This window comes from Hydra vulgaris, chromosome 01, assembly GCF_038396675.1.
Source record: "Hydra vulgaris chromosome 01, alternate assembly HydraT2T_AEP".
Classification (NCBI taxonomy): Eukaryota; Metazoa; Cnidaria; class Hydrozoa; order Anthoathecata; family Hydridae; genus Hydra; species Hydra vulgaris.
Window position 1 is genome coordinate 70,782,459 of NC_088920.1, and position 25,663 is coordinate 70,808,121.

Below are 25,663 nucleotides of genomic sequence, written 5' to 3' on the forward strand. Positions count from 1 at the left end.
AATAAATCTTTTAAATAAAGTAAATAAATACATAAATCATGATCTGACATCCTTGGTTTAATGGTTGCCATCAATAAAATATCCTTGCCGTAATGCAAAAAAAAAAAAAAAAAAAAAATTTTGTACTCTTTAAACCTTCAAAATTATTAAAAAGCTTAATTTTAGAATGATTGGGCAAAAATTAAATATTGGCAATATAAAAAAAGTATTTATTCATTTGTTGCATAAAAATCTTCTGTTCGTTCAACACAAAAAATCCATATTAAACAAGGCATAGTCTAGTAAATGCTATGCTCACCAAAAGGCATTTTGTCAATTATGAGGCCCTTGTAAATATTTTTCTAGATGCATCAGACATTTTTCAGACATCAACCTTCACTGCTGAAATTCCTTTTTTTTTTTCAACAATTAATAATTTATATAATTTTATAAAATTTAAATTATTTGTTTAGAATGAATTTCAATGTTTTCTCAAATAAAACGTGCTAAAATTAGTTCAACTGCTAATATGAAGACTTTAGAAAGCTTCTCCGATAAGCAGTGTGGTTTTGTAACTGATGCACAAGCTAGTGTTTGTGTTACATTGCATCCACTTGTTATTATGAATATCTCTGATCATTTTACAAGAATTAAAGCCCAGGAAGGAGGAAATCCACAAAGTAAGTAACAGTTGAAATAATGCTAAAGGCTCAATATAATAATTCTACATAATATAATTTAAGAAAAAAAATATATTCCTTTTAATATTTCAGTATTATACTTTAGTATTAGAAATGGGCATCAAAATAGCTCCACCTAATTACAGATAATTCTTACAAAATTCTAAACTCTAGTAGATATATGTTCTGAATCCCTATGCGACTAATTTGTATTTGGAACTAGAGATGAAAGCTCCTTTAAGCAGGGGCCATAGTATTTGTAGAAAAGAGAAAGAGATGCAACTTTACGATGATGGGAAAGAGGCTTAAGCTTAGCAGATAGACCAGGTCAAGTACGTTTCCAATATGTTTTTTTGTACCTTGTCTAGAAGAGAAAGAGCGTCATTAAAAGAACTAGCATAAATATATCAACATAAAATTTTCAGACAAATAAAATTGTTTGGAGAATTGATGGGCTGATACAGCAAAAGATTACAACTTTGATGAATAATCAGTTAAGCCAGAATGAGTTTTGGTTGATGGAACTAGAGACGTTAGCTTGTTTGAGCAGCGACCGTTATTTGTAGAAAAGAGAAAAAATTGTGATTATATGATGATGTATCACCATGAATATGACAACAGTATTACATACTTGGACTTCCAATAAGAGATTTATAGAGGTAGAGAATGGAATCAGGAGTAAAACTATAGCAAGCACGATGAAAAGAAGCAACCTTAGCAGATGCTAACTTTGGAGTTCATTGTATATAAAGTTTCATGGGAGATCAGTGGTGAATGATAATCCAAGTATCTTTGTGGTACCAGAAAATCACTGATATTGATCTTCGTCTTGTACGGTTGGCATATTTGATCTGCTTGGAAAGCAGTAAGCCGTCTTAAACATTTTTTCAGACAGACCAAGCACAAAAGTTTTTGATTTTCATTTTTTTTTTTTTCAACTTTTTGCTTAATTTTGCTTTTTTACAAATCACTAAATCCAATTTTACTAACTCGCAAGCCACTGCAAGCCCCAAGCTGTTACAGAAGGGAGATCAGATTTAAGTACAGCTGCCTGTTGTAAGCGATAAATATGATTCTTCAACAAATAGAGCCACCATAGATGTAAGATTGTAAAAAAGATCATTAATGTAGACAAAAAACAATACAGGACCAAGTATAGAATATTAAGGTACCCCAGAAATTACTGGAAATAAAGAAGAGTGTTGACCTTTGAAGATAACTTAAATAAAGCAGTTAGAAAGAAATGATTTAATAATCTCAAAAATTTTAGGTTGTCAAGGATATATCATAAATTTTTTTGGTATTTCAAACTGATTTTTTTAAGAGTGGGGCAAGCACTAACATTTTTTTAAATGTTTTTATATTTATGCGGCTTTCAGTTATGTTTTTTATAAATTCTAGAAAAAACTCTAGATAAAATTTTTACACAAAATAATGTGATAATCTAAAGATAAAAGTAGATGAAATATCTTTTATAAATACCCACTTAACATTTATTCTAATTTTATCTTGTTTCACTTACCTTTATGAGTTTACAGCCTGATGTGTTCCAAATAGTGAAATTTGTAAAAAATAAGGTGTGAGCTTCTTTCTTATATATATATATATATATATATATATATATATATATATATATATATATATATATATATATATATATATATATATATATGTATATATATATATATATATGTATATATATATATATAAATATATATGTATATATATATATATATATATATATAATATATATATATGTATATATATATATATGTATATATATATATATGTATATATATATATATATGTATATATATATATGTATGTATATATATATATATATATATATATATATATATATATATATATATATATATATATATATATATATATATATATATATACATATATACCTTCAGTCAATGTAGCAGCACTTCCTTTTAGCAGCAGGCTATAAGATAGTCAATTTAGCAACACTCCCTTGTAGCAGTAGGCAATAAGATAGTCGATGTGGCAACACTCTGCACATGTTTTAAAAATATGTTTTTAAAAAACAAAAACGCTAATAATTTAGAGTCATTATTATTGCGGTTTTAAAAAAAAACAATAAAATTTAATGTACTTCAGTATTATTTTAATTGTTTCAACTTTTAGGCGACATTAAAATGTAGCTTAATTGTTGAAGTTGTTTCATATTGTTGAAAGAGATTTGTGCCATAAAATACTTGGCAGATGTCTCTGTTTTCAATTTACTAAAAAAATGTTGACTATGGCATAGTTTCTTAAGTTGGCTTGTATATTTTAAAAAATTATTTATGTTCGCATGGTTTTGCACTTGAAAGTTATAGTTTTTTTTAATTTTTAAGGGTGTTATAATGTTGTAAAGAAGTTATAATGTTCCATTATACCATTAGTCAGTATGCCTGTGGTAGTAACTGGGTGGAGCCACTCCAAAAATCTGTAACATCTATATCATTACTTAAAAAAATTTACCTATTTTGTTTACATAACTTTTTTATTTTCAAACATTTATATAGGGCTTATGAGATGATTATCTTTTACTGGTCTACTTTAGTACATATATGTCAATGCTTTGATGGGCTTACCTTATTCCACTTAATGATCTGTAACTGATCTTCATTTTAAATAATACAGAATGTAATGACACTTTGATTCGGTCTTGGTCAGTGTTACTGTAATTTTATTGATCTTTATTAAACATCACAACCTTTGCCAGGTTCATATCAAAACATACTTATGTGTGTGTGTGTGTGTGTGTGTGTGTGTGTGTGTGTGTGTGTGTGTGTGTGTGTGTATTAGGGGTAGTCAATTTGAGGATATATAATATATATATAATACCATACACTCTAGATTTGGGGAAAATATTAAAAATATAACTCCCAAATAATTTGAGCTCAACAAAACCACTCAATCCGTACGCCCTAAGCACTTTTTTAGAAAAAAAGTTCTCAAAAACCTTCAAAAATTGCCGATTTCACAGATCCAGGGGGGAAGTTTAATTACAAAAATTTGAAAATTTTTTTTTCCGGGTTGTTTATTTTTACCTATATATTTCAGTAAAAATACATGGTATCATAGTTTTTTTCAAAAAATATTTTTATTTTTGTATTTTGAATTGAGAAAACTACGATATTTGATGATAGTTTCATGTTATTATATTAAATTTCAAGCTCAAATAATTTTAGTTGTGTTCATGTTCATTTTCACCACTTTTCTTCTTTTTATCAAGAGAAGATAAGCTTTCAATAAATTTACTTTTAGAAAATTTGTTTGAGCGTCTTCCTGTTCGATGTTCTGAAAGCACACCGAACTTTTTCAATAGTTAGCAATGTATCCTGTTTATCTTCCTCATCGTTTTATCGGTGAATAAATTGCTGCATTCTTCCAACAGATCTTTCTTAATGATTATTTACTACAATTAAAGATTTGGCATAGTTCTGAAAGTTTTTAAAAACAGATTGAATCTAAAATTTTAAAAGTTAGAATTACTTTTGCAAGGTTTGCTTTCTCCTCAAATGACAAATCATCACCCGACAGAGAAGAGGAATCATTGTTGAATCTAAATACCAATCATGTTTGTATAGAGAGTTTAAAACTGCACCGACAGCATCTGGTTTGGTACAAATTTTTTAGTACTGTTGCATTTGGTGTATTGCTTTTATATCAAGAAAGGGATCTCTAATAGCGTCATTAGCCTGTAAATACCATTTGGCATAAAAAAAACCCTGTAAATTCACTTACAGGATTTCTGTCTTGAATTTCTTGTTCTGATTTACGAACTCAATTTGGCTCGATAGAAGCTGTAGCTTTAGGTAGTAAAGCGCTTTGGATAGAAACCTCGCATGATGAACCGGGTTTTTTTAGTTTTACTGAAGCCGGAAAAAGGTAACACACAACAAGCTCGGCAAGCTCCTTTCTATCTTCTCTGATAAAATCTTTATTTTCTTTTCCCTTTGTATTCTTTACAAAAGTTCAAAGAATCTTGTGCAGCTTTCTCAAGAAAGGTTCCTCTTACAGCCTTATTCACCTTACTTTCCAATCAAACTTTATTAGTTCTGTTTGATTGTAATTAAATTGAGGACATTCAAAAACAGTTTTTAATTTTTTAAACATAGGACTATCTGTTACAGATCTGATGGATCTTATAAAATTTTATAAATTTTATAAGATCCTTCAAAATTTGGTACTCTCTGCCCACATTGTAACCTAAAGTCAATATCTGTACTTATGTCCTTGCTTCTATTCTATTTTTTAGTCTAATTTTTTTGTGTTTTGACTTTAGAGATCCTTATGATCTTAGGGAGATGAAGACAGTAAAAAAAAAATTTCTTACTTAAATCTAAATTTTTCAAACAAAAAAGAAAAAAAGAATAACAAAAAGAAATTGTAGAGGAATAGCAAAATAAGTTTGTCACTTGTTTGTTTTTTTATCTCGTTCAAAAAAATATGGGCTTTATTAAAACCCAGCCCAAATGTATAAAACAAATTTTTCAAGCTTTATAAAGCTAGATGATGAAATTAGGAGTATAAAAAATAGTAGCAGAGAAAGGTAACTTTAACAGATGATATCTTTGCAGATGATAGCTTTGTAATGGATATATGGTTTCCCTGAGAGGTCATAAATAAAATACATAAAAAAGAGGGCCCAGTTCATTCATTGTTCATTAATATGTAAGAATGCTGCTGTTTATTAATATAAGAGTTTTAACAATATTATTATTATATTAATACAATATTGCATTTTATTTATTTAATTATTACCAGTAAACAACATTTGTTTGGGTTAAAATTCACCTGCCCCAAGAGAAAGATAAAAATTTAAAATTCACCTGTCACAAGAGAAAGATCAGATTCAAGACTTTCAGCCTGTTTTAAGTGATGATATTCTGTTAAGATAAGACTGGGGTATATGGTTGTGCCATCACCAAGTTGATCCACTTTAGAGGTAATTTCTTAATTATAGATAAGAAACAATACAGAATTCTTTCCAAAAACATCTTGATTACTTCTGGTACCCCAAGATTTTCTAAAAATCAAGAAGAGAGTTGTTCTTCATGGGTGGTATAAGGTTGCAGATAGAGAGAAATGATTCAATTTCAAAAACTTTTTCAGAAACACCGTTTTAAAGGGCTTATGGATAAGATCACCAGTGTCTTCATCTAATGCAGAATAAATCTTTTTGTTAAAATGGTTAATGATTTAGCAGTAAGTTGCTAAAATAAATGTGACATAAGAGTTTTTTTTATTTAAAGACTTTGCTAATAATAGTAAAAAGACTGGCAATAGTAGGGTCAAAGTTTTTTTTTTAATACATTTATTTAACCATAAAAAATTTGAAGTTTACAATAATATTTTATAAACTCACATAAATAAGGTTAGGCGTCACTCATATAGTTAAAAACTAGTCAACGGAGTGACACCTAAAAATCAAAAACAAAAAAACTATAAATAAAACATTGAAAAAATTTAAAATAAAATAAAGAGGAAAATAAAAAAAGGTAAAAAAAAAAATGAAAGGAAAGTAAAGCACTAATGAATAAAGATAATATTAATAATTGCAATAGTAACATAATAAAAATAATAATATTATTAATAATAATATGAATAAAAAAACATTACAAATAGTAACTATAACATGATAACTTTACTAAAAATTATAACTAATTATAAAAACTATGGTAAGAATAGATTTTAATAGATTCCATATTTTTTAAATAGATTCTAGAGTTTTCAAAAATTGGAACCATAAATACCATTTTCTTGCAGGCATGAAATTGAGGTTCAGTTAATCAAAAATAGTTTAGAGAGTAATGGAGAAATATATTGTTAATGAAAATTGTCAAGTGTTCTGTAGAACACTTGACAAAGGATAATAAGATCACACCCATGTATTAGAGATGATATATTAGAATTGTCTTTATTAATAACTTATGGAGGTATAGTAACCTGATAATAATGGACCTTAGCATTAAAAAATACCTTTTTCCAACATCTTTTTGTAATTATAAAACGACATTAATTCTCAAGAGAATTGTGAAAAAAAGAAAATAAAATGATAAGGATTAAAAATAGAAGAGAAAAGATGTTATGAAGATGTCATACTATAACAGTGTAACAGCCATCTGCAGCTTGATAACATACATTGACTTAAGTTTGAACAGGAATCATCTACATGTGATGGTCATTATAAAGGGGCTTCTTTTTGGCCAGGTGAATAAAAAAAGGCAATTGCAATTTTTATTTTGGGTGAATTAAAAAAAAGCAATTTTTACTCAGCGTTTTTGGAGTTATTGTTCAGCTTTACATTAATAAAAGTTTGAGCAAAATTGTTGAAGTTTTTATTCATGTAAAGCTGACCAATTACTGAGTAAAAGCAATTTTACTCAGTAATTGGTCTCTTTTTTATTCACCCGGCCTAATGTGATACTATAACAGTGTAACAGCCATCTGCTGTAACTGTAACAGCCATCTGTTGGGCTTCTTAACATACATTGACTTAAGTTGAACAGGATGCATCTCATGTGATGTTATTTATTAAGGGTCTTCCATAAAGTATGTATTCAGGTTCAAGTCTTTAACACCCCCTGCAGCTTGACTAAATCTCCTAAAACTTAATTTTATTTTTTAAACTTAAGCATTGAATTTAATCAGTGTCGAGAATTACTGATAACATAGATTTGTTAATTTAACTTAAAGTTTTTTTGTTTTTAATGTTTTGAAAAGTTTATGCTTTATGCGAGGGGAAGAAGGTTGTTAAAACCATACAGGTGCATACAATGGAGGAAAGGGGGATCTAAATAAATAGTTTTAGTACATTATTACTTTATAGATGCCCTCTTTTGCCAAAAAGATTTTTTTTAAATTTTATAATATGAATTTTGTTTTTAAAACAATTTGTTGTATACAGTTTTTGTTGTTGTTGACTACACTTACACACATAACTCTGTGTATGTCTTGAATAAATCAGAAATGTTTTTTGTTTAAAGTTTGTTTAAAAGTATAATTCTAATCAAATTTTTATTAATTGAAACAATCTTGTTTTTAAATGTAATTAATTAAAAAAAAATTATATTAGTATTATTCTGAATTTTATTTATATACCAATTTTTTCATCATACTTATTAAATATTAACCTTGTTTTTATTATTATTTTAAAATGATACATTTAGTTTATGGTGCTCTTCTTGGAAAGCAGAATGGTAGAAATTTGGAGCTGTTCAACTCGTTTGAACTGCAACATTCAATTAATGAAACTGGAAAAGTAATTATTGAATTAGCTTACTTTCATAGTAAAGAAGAGCAATGTAAGTGTAAAAAATAAAATTTGTTCATTTGTATGTTAGGGTGGTCTTTGTATGTTGGTTTAGTGCTTAAAACAATATTTAAATAAAAAGTTTTCTTAAATCCTTCACATGTGCTTATGTAAAATAACACTAAAGTAGTTAGCTTAAAAAAATAAACTTAAAAAAATTTTTTCTCATGTGTTACATGGCTGAAGAAATTTTTATAAGTTGAGATGACACAAAAAGTTTTTTTGTTTAGTACCATCAAAAATTCTGACGCATAGTACATTTTATGTAAAACTGATTGTATCAGTGTATCAGTGAAAAGTATACTGTTTTTTGTTGATTAATACATTAAGTTGTGTTACTTAAAATGTTTATATCTTGAAGGCATTATTTATTTTTTATTATTATACATCAACAAATTGTGTTACTTAATGTTGTCCTGTCCATCACAGTTAAGCCAATATTAGGTCTTTTTTTAAAGCAGGAGTAAACTTTCTAATATTGAAGGCTTTTGGGCACAAGAAACAATGCTTGGTAACCTTGATAACCTAGTAAAGAGAGTATAAAATTGCTCTCGTTTCAAGAATTTGAGTGGGAGAAACTAATACTTATTTACTTGATTTTAAACTAAAAATTTTTTATAAATGTTTTTGCTAAAGACTAAAGTTATTTATTTAAACAGTAAAGCTTATTTTAAAAAAGTTATATTTATATAATCGTTATACAAATAAAATTGATATACACATACTTTGTTATCCACATATAATCATTATACAGTGTTGAATAGAAAAAAAAAAGTGGATGGGCACGTTCAAAGTAAACTCCTAAGGTGGTAAATGCTGTCAAGTTCTGGTTGACTGAGGTACTTTGCCATCTGTACGGTGTACAGATGACATGTCAAAGATAACATTGAGAAACCTCATAAAATGTGATATTGGATCTTTAGTCAGATTAGCTTGGTCGTTACTGACTTAAAGTAATAAGGCTAACAGACTTGAAAGAAGCAAATGAATTTTGACCTTCTTAGATTGTAAACTTCAGTCAGATACTTGTGCACCCAAACACTGTTCTCAGGACCACCCTAGTTAAGGCTGGGATGGTATTTTAAGCAATTACATCCAGAAGATGTGCCATGGATTCAGAGGTCGAATTGAAAAATTTTTTGAGAAAGAGGCTACAATTTGAACCATCTTTTATTATGCACATAATATAATGACCTGCATCACAAAAACAGCGTATAAAAGAAAAAAAGCCCTTTAAAAGAATCACTCTTATGTATATAATAGTAAATGTTTTCAACTTGATTTTGAAAAATAATGTTTGCTAAAAATATCATGTATTATAAAAATACGTTTTTAATTTTAATTAATTTCATTAAAATGTTTGTTAAAATTGTTATGTATAAATATTTTTAAAGAAACAATTGATGAATTTTAGGGTTTCATAGTTACATAGTATAGTTAAAATGTTTTAATGATAAGAAAACATTAAGTATAAATTTATTTTAAACAAAAGAAGAAATAAAAACTAGGTAAGAAAAAGTGCAATCAGATGCAAACAATAAATAAAAAGTTGAACTTTTTATTCAAATGTATTGTCCAGTAGATAATAGTTTCAAAATATTAATTGACAAATAAATGCTGTATAACAAATAAAAACTTTTTACAAGTATGGGCAAAACCAATTCACAATGCTAACAATCACTCAATGACTTAATGATTAGTGCCCATAATCATGCTCGTTGATAATATATTTCCATTCAACTGCAAAACACAGCGTTTTTCTGGTCTGCAATATGATCAAGTTGAACAGAAAAGTTAATTACAACTGAAACTGATATTTTTTGTAACTGCTCCCCCTGAATGGGTCATCAAATGCCAATCGTCAATCAAAACAGTACTCAAACCTAGTAGAATTTGCTAAGATTTTATTATCTCCAATTAATAGTGTATATAGTGAGTGACTACATTCAGCTTAATAATCTCTGAAAATCTCTGAAAAGCAGCCGTGGTGCAGTGATAGTGCACTTGCCTCAGAAACAAAGGATCCATGGTACAAACTCCACCTCTAGGCAAGTTTTTTGACAAGTTTTTTGTTTGGAAGGAGGCGTGAACTTCCGATTAAATGCTCATCCGCGGTGCTATGTGATAAGACCATAAGGACTTCTTGGAACACCTGAATAAAATTTAAAAAAAAATAATAAATTTTTTTTTAATTTGAATAAAATTGAAAAAAATGAATAAAATGAAAAAATTGAATAATAATAATAATATTAAAAAAATGAAATAAATTGAAAAAAATGAATAAAATTGAAAAAAAAATAATTAATTTTTTTAAATTTTTTTTTTTAGTTTTGTGTTGTTTTTTTACATAGTGTACATATAAAGCATGCGAGAAGACATTTTTAAAAAAGTTTTGAGCACCACCTCATTATATATACCATATCTATTTTCTTAGTTGTGTTTAATTTTTAAGACATATTTTAGTTCGTCAGGTTTTTAAAGATTTGGATTTTCTTGGCTGGTACACTGTTGGTTATTCAGAAGCTACAGAATGTGACATAACTGTTCATAAGCAGGTTTTTTTTTATATTTTGTTTTTATTTTTTATTTTATTAAAGTAAAGTTAAGAAAATAAAAAGATTTTAAGTATTCACCCTTTATGGATATTCTCATCCGATATTTTCCTGTCCATATCTAATATGTTCCTGTCCACCCTCTAAAGCAGTGGTTAGAAACCTTATTGAGTCAAGTGCCATATTTCTTTTTTTCTGTATTATTTTTTATTACTAAAATCTTAAGAAATCTTGTATTCTCAATCTTGATTTTAAAATCTAAAAATCTAGTGTTTTCACCCACAATGTTTGCAAAATTTTAGGGTTGAAAAGAAAAAAGTAGCGAATTAGATTGTGGTTGCAAAATCTAATGCATTAATTTATTTATTGTTTAAAGGATATAATTGTATCAGGAGGTGGAACATAGGAGAAGTTAAAAGCAAAAGTGTTTGCGTCAATATTAGAGTATTATCTCCACTTCTAACATTTTTTTATTAGAGGTTTTTCGTTGAAGGAAAACTGTGCTGCAAAATATTCAAGTTTCTTAAATTTAAAAACAGTTTGTTATTGAATTTAAGAAACAGTTTGTTAGGAGCGAAATATATGTGCAACAAGGATCCACACTTGGCTTGTGCACCAAAAGGGTTGGCAACTACTGCTCTGGAGGATTCGTATTTATCCTTCTCTGTAGGATTAAAATAATTTTTTAAAACTTATAATATCAACCTTAAACTGCTACAATTTTTTTTTTAGCTAACTGTAATAAATGAAAGTTCCTTATTGTTGAAGTTGGATCCTTTTTCAAAATCAGCTAATGTATGCTTTTTTTTTTAAATTCTGAAAAAATTATTATTATAAGAATAATTAGTTTATTTTGTGTAATATGTTTAAACATATTTGGAAAGTATATATAAATAGATGTTTCTATAATATAAATCTTTATATATTTAAATTATAAACATAAAGTTTTATTATACAATCACTTAATCCTTATTTTCTTTATTGCTAGTATATGTTTGGTAAAAATATTTCATCAGTAATATTTTATCTGTGTATCTTTACTGTGTCATATATTTCTAAATTATTTTGTATCCTTTAAATTATTAAGTGTTTAACTATTAAGACTGAATCTTGTTTTCTTGCGTACTGGAAAATGCTGGTTCCAATTTTTAAAGACTCTGGTGAACATTCTTATCCATTCCAATGATTGTCTGATTATCAATTATTGTCTTCTCTCTATCTTGAGGTTATAACCCTCTCTTAACTCTATAACTCCGAAACACAAACCATGATGAACAAAGCCGCTGCGCTGAGAAACAAGTTGAGCCAGGTACTACCAGGGACCTAGTGGGAATCACACTCGGAACCTCTCGCTTATGAAGCAAGCGCTCTACCACTACTGCATCTGGGAAAGTTTTTGAGATTATCAAATCATTTTTTTCTAACCGTTTTAATAGAGTAATTTTTAAAAGCCAACACTATTTTTGATTTCCAGTAACTTCTGGGGTAACTCAAGGTTCTATTCTTGGTCTGTTTTATTTTTATCTATATTATTGATCTTTCTGACAACCTTGCATCTAAAGTAGATCTATTTGCTGATGACTCAATTTTATACTTCTCTAATTTTATATTTTATACTCCTCTCTTGACAAAAAGTCTTCTTTTTTTATCACTTTAACTCCAACAAAAGTCATTTACTGCAAACAACGCAATACTCTCAACATTCTTTTATTGATGAATAGCAACCTCTTGCTGAGTCCTCTTTTTGTCTTTTTATATTATTGTTCACTACTGACCTCTCATGGAAGTCATACAAACATTCAATTGCTAAGTTTGCATTTTATTTTTTTTATTTTTTTTTTGTTTTGGTTAAGAATAAGAAAATTAATTATTTATTTATTTGATTTATTTGATATATCGCAGTAGCATATTTGGCCATTAAAAAAATACCTTATAAAAATTTTGAATATTTAATAAAAGTTAAAAAATGTTTAAAAAGTATGTTATAATTACCTCAAGGAAAAACATTTTAAGAAAAATAAATTGTATTTTTATTTTCATCACCATTTATGAAGTAGAGTGATGCTTGCAGAATCATTTCAAAACAAATAAAATCTATATGAACTGTGTGATTAAAAAAGAGAGGACACAAGTATCATCAATTGTTTTAGACAGAAAAGGTTTATCTGTTCAATACAAAGTGCTTGTAAGAATGACAGTTGGCTTTGTTTTGAATATAATTAAAGAATCTTTTATTCCATTAGGTGATGATGAGTATCAAATCTGTTTTAAGTATGGTTGTGATGGAGCAGTATCAAATCTGTTTAAGTATGGTTGTGATGGAGCAGGGCAACAGACATTAATGAAATCAATATAAATGATTGAATATAAATTGATAAATTTTTCAATATAAATTTGAAACTAATGAAACTAATATGCAATAAAATATCATAAAATTATACACGATTTATATAATTATATAAAGATTTCTGATTGATTTATCATTAGAAGAAAGTTAATGAGTATCATTCCTGCTAAAACTTGTGATTTTGGGGTAAAGACTAAAAAGCCACTAAATCAGATTAACAAAAAACATATATTACACATTTATTTATTAATGGAACCTGGTTATTACTAACTGTTGCATCGGTGTCAAACAGGTTATAGACTTAAGGTTAAATAAACAGGACTACTTGTATCAATAGGTAGTACAAGAGAGTTATTACTAATAAAAAAGCAAATAACAAAGATGTTACAAAATTTGTTGCAAAACTAAATCTTTTAGTTTTGTAACTCATCCAGCTTATAAATGTAGTGAGTTGTCTTTTAGTAAGATCTGATCTTAGTGTCTTTAACCAAGTTACTCATTTACAGATCTCAAATCCATTCTCAAAGCCAGCATTGTGGTCAAAATGATCCCACAAGCAGTTCCCAGATCCTAAAATCCTAACTGCAGGCCTTGTTTTAGATAAAAAAACGGCCTAACTCATTAGCTCATTAGCATTTGATTTTTAGACATCATTAAATTATCTTTATTTTTTTATTATTTAAGGACATTAACCTTTTTAAACTACTGCAATAAAATAAATTACCACACAACAAATTTATTTTACTAATTAAGAAAAACAAATTTTGTAAATGTGCGTATTGAAGAATGTTTATTTTGTTTCAATATAAATTTATAAATTTTTTTAATTTTAAATAATTAAATTTATTTTTTTATTATCATTAACATAAATTTCTTTCTTTCCTTTCTCTATCATTGTAAATGAACTAACATTTTTTTTTTGTATGTTTAACTTTTTTGTTTTAAGGCTTTCACTTGCCTTAAAACAAAAAAGTTAAACTTACACTTTATGAATATTTTTTATGCTGTTTTTAAATTATAACATGTTTACAAGGAATTTAATTTTTTTGTAAAAAATAGAAAAGGAGGAAGAAAAACTGCGAAAAAAGAACAACCAGTTTTTTTATTTTAAATAACTTTTTTAATCAAAGTTCTTAATTTCTCAGTTATGAGGAAATTTCTGTTTTTACTTTTTCGATATCGCACAATCTGTTATTTATATAAAGATGATGCAACTATTATAAAATATTATTTTTTTGACCTATTATTTTTCACAAAATAAAACTTATAAATATAAACAATGACATTGCAAGAGCTATATTTCTTCAAGAGTAAATTTAAGCAAAAAAATTAATAAAAGTTATATCCATAAAAAGTTGTTTTTTTTAAATATAAAAAAATAATCTCTTTAAAGTTTGTAATTGTTTATGTTTTTTCTTTTTTTTTTTTAATGAAAAAACATTTTGTTATAAAATCTTTATAACAAAACAAACAAAATTTAAAATATCAAAAGTGGCGCTAATATAAAATAAAATTTAATGTGTACTATTTTTTAGCTAATAATTTTTTGTTTTCTTTTTCAATTGTTTTTTTATTTAATTGGGTAATTATTTTTGTTATTTTTAAAAATTTTGTTCATTTTATGATATCTTTTTTTACGCGCCTATAACACTTTTTTACATGCCTATAACATCTTCTTTTTTTTTTACTTTTACTGAACATTTTTGATGAAAAAGTTAGTGTAATAAAAATAAATTTTTCTTTGCTTAAATTATCACTTTTATAAATATGAAATATAGTTGTCATGCTAACTTTTTTATGTAATCATCATGCAAATTTAATGAGTAGTTTTTATAACATTAAGTACTTCTTTCATCTTGCCACTTAAATAATTTCTTTAGACTTGTTTAAATGTTAAGAAATGATAAAAAATGTAACTTTAAATAGCTTAGCGCATATGTAAATGATGCGCCAGTTTACGCTTTAAAGCAAGGGGTGTAACTGTATATTTTTAACACCAAAATAATGTTTGAAAACATTGTTTATGATTACTTATGAAGTTATTTTAAACTTTTCTAAATAATTTTATCATATCAACATCATTTAAAATTCAAATTTGACCAAGTACATGAGTACTAAACCTTTAATAAATTATTTTTTTATGAGTAAATCTAATAAATTATTTTTTTTAGCTACAAAAAGATTTAGCCTAAAGAATTTTTCAAAACACGTTAATTTGTCAAATAACTCAAAATAGTAATTAGAATCCAGTAAGTTAAGTTATAGTGTGTATATATATATATATATATATATATATATATATATATATATATATATATATATATGTATTCCTTCAGATTTTGGTTGATAATATCAGTATGGTGGTTACTCATAACACTGGTACTCTCAAATATTGCAACATTAATATGAAGTAGTGCTTGTAACTAGATATTGGTGCTTGTAGCTAGATAGTGTTGCTTGTAACTAGATAGCAGTGCTTTTCTAAAAAAAGTCCTAATTTTGCTCCTTATTTCAAAAAAAAAGTCCGAAAAAAATATAAGTTTCATATAGACTTAAATATACAGAAATGTGTACAAAGCTGGACTGAGAGTGTGTTAAGAAGGGTGTGTTAAATTTTCAATTGATATTTTTTTCTTTGTTGTTGTGTATTTAAATTTACCTAAACTTTTTTGTTTTTGTTTTTCTCAATTTTTTTTTAATAAATACAAGCATTAATTAATTTTAATGCTTGTATTTATTTGAAAGTTTATTTAAAATATTGAACCCTAGTGATGAATCCAAATGATGAGTTGTTTACTAATATATTATATAATGTACAAATATTGAACTTGTTTGATGTCTTAATGAATTCAAGAGATGTATTAGTTCATTATATATCAAATGCGGTAGTGGTGTAGTAGTAGAGCGCTCGCTTCATAAGCGAGAGGTTCCGAGTTAGATTCCCACCACGTCCCTGGTAGTACCACGCTTAACTTGTTTCTCGACGCAGCGGCCTTGTTTGTCAAGGTTCATGTTTCAGAGTTATAGAGTTAAGAGAGGGTTATACCCACAAGTTTTGTTGTCAGCATAAAAACTTTAAAAGATGGGAATAATTTGTTTTGTTTGAAAATTAAAGTCACACTAGTAAACCTGTAGGGTATATATAATGGTTTAAGTTAGGGTTGAAGACAATAAATATAAAGTTTTTTCATGTTGTTAATGTAATTATATTGAGTATTCAATTTTATTAAGATGTTTAACTAATAATTTTTAGGTATATTAGATTTATTATTTGCAGTTATTAACTTAAGAAAAGACTCTAGCATGTTAGTTTAAATTATTTTTTTCTGTTTTGTAAATTAAAAATAATTTGATGTTTTTTATGAATTTATAGCTGCCTATAACAATATATGAGTCTATGTTGGATATTGTAAATGAACAGGTGAGATATAACATTATATGACTTTTATAACATTATACGAATCTGTATTGGATATTGTAAATTAACAGGTGACTTTTATAACAATATATGAATGTATGGTGGATATTATAAATAAACAAGTGATATTCTCTTGGTTATCAAATAGAACAAATAGAAACCGTGTAAATGTTTGTTACTTTAGATCAAGTTTCTTAATCACACAGCACACCAAGACTTAATTACAAATTTTAAAGATGTTGTTAAAAATTTGGATACAACAATGATATACCAAATATCAATGGACAGTCTATTTTTGTCTGGCTGGAAATATTTTACGTTTTCTTATTAACATTGGAGCTTGCATGTTGCCCATGGAAGTTTAAAATCTTTTAGAGTCTGTCACAAAAGAGAGACACAAAAGAAAATAGAATCTAAAAAATGTTTTGAATGTTGCTTATTATATTTTACATGATGATTGCTTATTATATAAATTTTCTCAACCAGTAACAGAAAATTGAGAAAATTTATCTACCCTCTTAACTTCTTTAAAACTTCTGCTTAGCAAGGTAACTTGTACTTTAGTACTAGCTCCATTCGAAGTTCACAAGCAATGATGAAGAAGGATCAAGTTTTTACATGACAATAAGTTACTGGCAATTAAAGTTAGACAGACAACATTCTTTTTGAACCATCTGACTTGCTGATTGATATAAAAGTATTGACAAGAGAACCAATATGAATAGATATGATTCAAAATGTTTCTAAATGGTTCTTGATTTCTATTTTAGGCGGTTTGAAAACAAAAAAGCGGTTACCTTTTTTCTTTTTTCTTTTTTTTTCTCAACATCTTTGCTTCCAACAAGGCTGCAAGCAACCACTATTAGAGTTGTAAGTTACTGGAAGAGAAAAAATGAAATGTAGAGCAAGATAACGATTGGTAGACGACTTAAAAGATTGCAAATTATATGAATCAGGAAAGTAAGATGAAAGAAGTGAAATCCAAAGAACTGATGTTCGAGGAAAAAAACTGTGCGAATAAGAGTTTTAGGAACAGTCACAGAAAAAGGATGAGACTTTATTGAATGATGAGTAGCACGAGAATGAGTTTTAGTAGATGGCACAAGAGACGCTAACTCTTTAGAGCAGTGTCCATTATAGTATTTATAAGAAAGAAAGAGAAGCAACACTAGAACGATGTGACAACGGTTGAAGGCTGGCTGCAAGAGCAGGTTCAACTACGTTTAAAATGAGTTTTTACACCTTTTCTAAAAGAGAAAGGGCATCATTAGAAGATCCACCCCAATTATAACAACAGTATTCCAGCAGGATTTGAGATTTATAGAGATAAAGAATAGAATACAGAGTAAGAAAGTGTTAAGCTCGATAAAGAGATGCAACCTTAGCAGATGCTAATTTTGCAATGGATTTGATATACAGTTTCCAAGAAAGATAGGAAGTAAGAGTTAATCCTAGAAATGAAGGGTAGATGACTCATTGAGTACATTACCATTCATAAATATAGGATCTAAATTATTGCGATAACGATTAGCTAAAAAAATTTGGGTTTTTTCTGAATTAAAGTTCACCAGCCACTATGAGCCCCATGCTGTAGCAGAAGTGAGATCCATATCAAGCTCAAAAACCCCCACGAAGCAATTAGAGAGTATTGGCTTCTTATCATGCCTAGAATAAATGGTAGTATCATCAGCGAACAATGCCACCTTAGTGAGAATTTCTTAAAGATCTTTAATGTAAATTAAAATGAGTATAGAGCTGAGGACAGAACCTTGAAGAACCCCTGAAGTAACAGGATATGAAGGAGGGTGCTGTCCGTCGTGGACGACTTTTATGCTGCGATTGAAAAGAAAGAATTCAATAATCTTAAAGATGTTACCAGATACACCATAATAAAAAAGCTTATAGAGAAGACCAGCATGCCAAACTTCATCAAAAGCTTTAGAAATGTCAAGAGCAATAGCCATTAAATAAAAAAAACTTCAAGATCATTTAATTGCTTCTTAAGTTATATTTCCTTGGTTATATTTTGTTATTGCAAAACTAGTTGTCCTGGAAAAATGCAGAAATGCTGGAAAATGTTGAAATCTCCACCGAAATAAAAACCACACACATGTGTGTGTGTGTGCATGTGTATATATATATATACACACACACACACACACACACACACACACACACACACACACACACACACACACACACACATATATATGTATATATAGATATAACAAAATATTTTGTAGTATAATTATTACATTTTTAAAAGATTTAATTGTACAATAAAGTTCTTTAACAAACATTGAAATAGTAGACTTTACAGAGAAATATTAACAAACAAAAAATAAAAATAATAAATCGATAAAAATGTCTTCTTAAAAAACCAAAATCAAAATAGAATAAACTAGCAGTTTAATTAGATAGATAAATATAACATAAGTATAATGAGACGTTTATGTTTTTCTATTTTAATATGGACTCTTTTACCTTTTATTTTTGTTTGGTTTGGAGCATGTATGTAAAATGTATGTGCATGTATGTATGTATGTACCTTTTATTTTTTATTCATGTATGTATGCATGTATGTACCTTTTATTTTTGTTTGGTTTGGAGCATGTATGTAAAATGTATGTAGCATGTATGTATAATGTAAAAAACCTCAAAAGAATTACCGTTAGGCAGATTTTTGCAATTAATTGATTGATTCAAGTTATTAATTGATGCATTTATATACAAGTTATTAATTGATGATGGTAGAATTTTTTTAATCAGTTTTAAGATAATTTATAACATTACAGATTTACAAAGACAAAAAAAAAGATTTTTTTTGTCTTTTAAATCCCAGCCAAGTATTTTTGCTCAATAAACCAAACAACATATACGACCAAATTATATATAGAGTTAATTGTAAAAAAAAAAATTGATTATAGCTAGAGGGAATAAAACTAAAAAGTTTTGTAAAAGACTTGAAAGTCTTTTATAATAAGCTGATGTCAAAAAGGAACTGGATTTTTTAATAACCACATCTGAAAAAAGGAAATCTGGTTCTTTTTTAATTGTAACTTTCAAATTTTATGTTTTTAATCATGGTGATTTAAAAATTCTTGGAATACATTCAGAATCAAAGATAACAATTATGTCATGCACATATTGTTTTTAAAAAAAAATGTACAAACAAACATAAATTAAATGTAAAAGAAGCACTTCACATTAAATGGGAAAATCCCTTACCTAATAACTTTTATTTAATTAAACTGCCAGTTTAGTCTATTTTGATTTTTTTTATATTGATTGGTTATTTACCAAGTCATTTTTGTAATAATTTTTATTAGTTTGGTATGTATATATTTTGTCCGTTAATATTTCTCTGTAAAATCTTGTATTTTTAATATCCAGAGTTTTTATTTAAGATTAAGTCTTTTGAAAATGTAATAGTTATGTTAAAAAAATGTCAAGAATAAAAAATATTGTGTTATTTTTAAGTATATGAGTGTTTATATAATTATTTTTGTAAATAGTTTGAATGAAATTTTATTTGTGTATCAAGTGCCTGTTTTTATTATATTTTTATTATAGCCTCGAACGTCATTCATTGAAATAAGTTACACTTTGGCATCTGAAGAAGCAGAAAGAATCGGTGTTGATCATGTTGCTAGGCTATCATCAACTGGTCACTCAGATGTATCTCAAGGTTCTAATAAAATATATATATTTTGATTTGTCATGCTAAATTAAACAAACTTAGCGTGAGAATTGGTATACAAGACTTACATTATAGAGGAATAAGTATGCAGTTAGATAAATAGAAACATGATATTAGACATGAGAATTGTCCTGAGATAAGAAGATTTCATTTTGTTTGTTAATTACTGTCCCTATTTTTATTTTTTACTGTCAGTTGTGTAACCTCTAGTTTTTTTCCTGGTCGCCCTTCGGGTCACCAGGAAAAAAACTTTTTTGGTAAAGAACCGGGTTTTGGTAGTTTATCTTAAGTACGGTAGTTTTGGTAGTTTATCTTAAGTACGGTAGTTTTGGTAGTTTATCTTAAGTACGGTAGTTTTGGTAGTTTATCTTAATTACGGTAGTTTTGGTAGTTTATCTTAAGTACGGTAGTTTTGGTAGTTTATCTTAAGTACGGTAGTTTTGGTAGTTTATCTTAAGTACGGTAGTTTTGGTAGTTTATCTTAAGTACAGTAGTTTTGGTAGTTTATCTTAAGTACGGTAGTTTTGGTAGTTTATCTTAAGTACGGTAGTTTTGGTAGTTTATCTTAAGTACGGTAGTTTTGGTAGTTTATCTACTAAAATATAACTAATAAGAAACTGCCAAATTAAAAACAAATTAATTATATTTATTTTAATTATATATATTAATTGTTTAATAGTATTGCAATGGAAAAAACTATGTGTAATGTTCTTACTTTTATTTATTTTTTGTCGTAGTTGATATCTGTTTTTTTTCTAGTTTTTATTTTGTCAACCTTTTAGAGCTTTTTAGAAAATGAATAAAATTTTACTACATTTTGTTTAATCTTCAATCACTTTGTCTGAATCTTTGAATTTTTTTTTTTCTGAATCATTTTACTTTAATATGCAAAAACTTTTTTAGTAAAAAATTTCCATGTGCTTCATTAATAATGCTCAAACTTTTGTTTGACAAAGTTTAAATAAAAATTTATTTTAACTATGGCAAACAAAAGTTTAAGCATAATTAATGATTTATGTGCCCATTATCATGATTTAAAATGCAATGATAACATTTAAAAAAACGAGTTATTAGCGCTTTTAAATTTAAATAAAATGTTATTTTGAAACACAATTTGAATTGAAAAGAAAATGTGCTTCAAATTTCGACTACAAGATTTAAAAAATTATAGTCACATTTTGAAGCATTCTAAATCGCACACATGTCTAATCTAATTCAGCTTATTTTTTTTACAAATTATAATTTGTGCAATTAATGCAACTTGGTATACAGTACCTACTATTTATTATTAAATAATCTTTTATAAGTAAGAATTGTCTAATCACCCTGTCAGGCTACTGGCTCGTATTTTTTCTAAATTTCAGTTGCCCTTGCGAGTTGTCCCTGTTGCATAACTTTTTGCTACTTTCATGGAAACATGTACTCCAGCACAGCCTGCCACATGCCCTACTGCATTGTTGGACTTGATTATTTAGTAAAACTTAAAAGAAATTAACTCTGACTTAAAATACTTTCCTTCTAGCTTATGGTTGAGTAAAATGTTGAAAATTTCAATTAAAATTTAGATAATCTTAAAATAATGTAATCATCGTTAAAACAATCAAGTTATAATATATAAGATCATCTTTAAAATGGTTTCTTGAATTGGAATAGTTTCTTAGAATAGAATTTTTAAATCTTGTATTTTTACATTTTGTGTCACTTTATAAAAAATATTATAATTTGGTTTCAAAAAAAAAATGCTTTACTCAAATATTTTAAAAATGTATTTAATTTTAAAATTTTTTATTTTTTTTTTATAAAAATTATTAAAATATGTTTTTTAACTTTGATAAAAAAATATTAAAATACATTATGTAATATAAAAGTAATCGCAATTTTTTAAAATTATTTAATTAATAAAAATTGTGAACTAAATTTTTAAAATAACCACTTAGATTTATAAATTAAACCGAATATTTTTATAACAGAAAAATATGCAAATTCATGAGCTCATAATTCATAGGCTTATCATCATCAATAATTTCATAGGCTCATAACCGAAAATCTAAATAATTAATTTTTTTTGACAGTTCAAAGTTTTCTTATATTTATTTTTTTATTACTTTTTATTTTTTTTATATTTATTTATAAAATAAAGACAACTTTTTTCGGCACTTAAAATTCTTTTTGTTAAAAAGTAACTAAAACATTCATGACTTAATTATTTAATTGTAATTATCAGAGGAGCTTTTACTAAAATAATAAAATGCAAAACAAAAGTATATTTAATTATTTATTTATATAAGTAATTACATTTTTATTTACAATCAGCAAAAGGTCAATTGTTAAGAAAAAGGAACATAATATATAGCTCTTTGCACTGTGACCAGACTGACCGCCAGGTTTGAAGTCTTCCCACATCCAATTTTTTGTTATTAAGAAATAAAACAGTAGTTAAATTAAGTTAGAGTATTGAGAACCTTCAAAGAAATTCGTAAGCAAGAGGTCCCAAGTTCAATCCCCACCACATACTTAGTAGTAATGTGCTCATCTTGTTTCTCTGCGCAGCGGCAATTAAGTAGCCTTCTTGTCTGTAGTGGCCTTCTCGGCCTTGGGGGGGGGGGGTGAATTTTAAAAAAATGGTTAAAATAAAAATTTTACACATTTTGACTTTTGATTTAAAGGGGAGGGGCAGTACATAGGTAATATTATTTAAGTTCATGTATTTCATGTAATTTTAGGAAAAATAAAATTCATCACATGCCTTAACCTAATTTTACTCTATACTTGTGTATACTTATATTATAAAGCATTAAAAAGTGTTTGAACATATATTCTCTAAAAGATAACATAGCTAAAAAGTTTAGGTAAAAAATAATAACAAAATACAATAAATGGATTTAATGTGAACAAATATCTTGACTAAGCTTTAGAATTACATAAATAGTATTAAATTTTATAGATACTTAATCTTACATGCTATTGAAATACTTAAGAAGCAACACTTTTTAATTGTGGGTCAACAATATATTAACTTAAAATATGAACATGTTAACTATTTATTAAATGTTGAAAATTTGACAACACTTGACTTCAATCATTTAGCATAATTAGAGTTGTTTTGTCGTCTCTTATACTTAGACCATGTTTTTTTATACTCGTAATGAACAGATTCACCTGCTTGTTCTGAGTAAATTCAAAGCCTATTATCAGTATTGGTACTTTTTAGAAATGGTACAATATGTTTAATTGCAATTTGAACTTTTCATGTTATATTTAAAGAAATATTCTCTAAGTAATGATTAATATACTCCATTAAATTAGCATAAGCTGTCTTAAATTCCATAACAGCAGATTCCATATCACCAATAATTTTTTCTCTAAAGGTAGCTTTACTGCTTTAACCTTTCTTAAACATTCAATAACTGGAAATAAATTAAGTTTTCCTTGATCAGCAATATCAAGAGCAAGAACATCTAGTTTATCTAAAAGTCGGTTGGCATTATTGCCATCAAACCCAATGCCATGGTAACCTCTAAAAATATATATAGTTTGAGTTTAACCATTGTTCAAAGCCAGGCCATAGTTTTGATAAAAACTTTCCAAAAGTTGTGACTATTCCAATTAATATATGCAACTCAGGTACTGGAACTAAATTTTCTATAATTGTGTCTAAATCTTCTTCAAGATATAAAACTCTTATATTAATTACATTTTTATAATCAACCATCTTTGGTTTTGGTTTTCCAGCTTCTAAGTATTTACTGCATTGATAATCAAGAGAACCAAGAGTTCGTTTTACTCCACAATCCAAAAGACTTTCCTTCACACTATGGATAACTATATTTTCCAGCATGGCTTGTAATGCCAAACATTGAGTTTGCACACTTTAAATCGAATGTAACAGAATACTTAATATTTTGAAGATTAAGAGGATCAACTAATTTCCTAAGATTTCCATTGTGTTTCCAGGTATTCCTTCTACAATAGCAAATAATAAAACTAAGCTTCACTCCAGCATCATCAAGGTCACGTTGGTTGCTAGTTTTATCATGCAGATTAAAAACATTCATTGTGACTTTTGAAAAACCTTGACCAGAATTCACAGCAACTCTTATAATTGTTAAAAGAGGGCAATATTTCTTTCAGTGATTATAACATGTATAAATTCATCAATATCCTTTATATAAACCATTGATTTATTTACTATAAAAAATAGTATAATAAAAAATATGCTTTAAAAAATTCTTCTTCTTTGCATAAAAATATTCATTCTATTCAGCTAAAGTTTCTAATTTTTTAATTATATTTCCTTCAATACTACTGAAACCCGAAATTCTTTCTAAATATAGAACACATTTTTTTGGTTTTACACTGGGATAGTTCTAAACATTTTACAAGCTCCATATTTGTTCCAAAAGACACTTGATTTAAACTTGCACAATCAGTTTTTTTGTCCATAGTCCCAGTTACAATACTCAATGGTTTCCCATGAGTAGCAATTGTAAATTTTTCACCTCTAAAAAAATTTTCTTTTTGCATTTTAGTTTTTAGGATACTTGAAGCAACACGTTCCTCACTTGCTGATCCCAATGCATATGCTGCATTAACTAAATTTTTTACAGCTTGAACATCCCCACAAAAGTGAATAATTCCTGGTTTAACAATTCCACAACACATTAAACACATCTTTTCATTATAATTTCAATCTATAAATTTTAATCTATAAATTATAATATATTTTCAATATAATTTTTAATTCAGTTTAATAACTAACCTGGCAAATTTCGTTTAGCCATTTATTAAGGTATTTTGTATCATTTTTTTCTAAACAATAAAGGTTTTTATAATAATTGCTACAAATAACTTTAGTGGTTAACTAATTTCTGATCATAACTATCCCAAATAAAATTTTTCATTTTTTCTTCAATAGCTTTGGTTATTTTATGAAGCTTTGATGACTTTTTACCAAAGGTTTTAAAACAAACAGCACATATATTGCTGACTTCTGTTTAATCACACTTTAAGTCGTTGTTCATCAGAGAATGTTTAAAAACAAAATCGCTGACAAGTTAAAGTTATTTTGTTGAAAATGGCGGATAATTTATATAATTCAAAAGTATTAATTTTTTTGATTTTCATGCATTTTTCCACTCAACTGGAGGTTTTAAGTAAACAATTATTATTCTATATGTAACTAAGTATATATAAAATAAAATCTGATGTGGGGAGATTTCAAACCTGACTGTTACTTTGGTTTACAGTGTTTGAAAAACTTTGTTTACAATAAACTAAACATAAATTGTTAACAAATAGGAACACAATAATTTTCAACAAAATTTAGTTACCATTAAACATTTACATTAATTTAACATTTAAAATTATTGAATAGTATATAATTAAAGAAAAAATGCTATAATTACTGAAATATCAACATTTTGAAAATTATATTTTTATTAAATTATGGACCAGGATTTCAGTACCAAGAAATTGCATGTTGTCATGAGTTACAAGAATTACACTACACATAGCTGTAATGAAAAAAGTTTATATGTTGACTTATTTTCACATCTATTTTAGTAATATAAGATATAGTTGCTCATATGCAAATGTTGCAGTTTTTAAAGTTTCTTAAATTTTTATTATAAATTAATTGGAAAAATACAAAAGAA

The 25,663-nt window shown here is 26.9% G+C and overlaps 1 protein-coding gene across 1 annotated transcript in view; it reads left to right on the forward strand.

Moving 5' to 3' along the window:
* The first annotated feature begins 425 nt into the window (after nucleotides 1-425).
* LOC136075564 (COP9 signalosome complex subunit 6-like) overlaps nucleotides 426-25,663 on the forward strand; it is a 30,978-nt gene continuing 5,740 nt past the window's right edge. Inside the window, exons 1-6 of the mRNA XM_065789076.1 lie at nucleotides 426-659; nucleotides 7,850-7,984; nucleotides 10,456-10,547; nucleotides 11,277-11,339; nucleotides 16,265-16,312; nucleotides 19,883-19,997. Coding sequence (XP_065645148.1) covers nucleotides 464-659; nucleotides 7,850-7,984; nucleotides 10,456-10,547; nucleotides 11,277-11,339; nucleotides 16,265-16,312; nucleotides 19,883-19,997 — 649 coding nt within the window. The 5' untranslated portion in view covers nucleotides 426-463. The remainder of the gene's footprint in view (nucleotides 660-7,849; nucleotides 7,985-10,455; nucleotides 10,548-11,276; nucleotides 11,340-16,264; nucleotides 16,313-19,882; nucleotides 19,998-25,663) is intronic.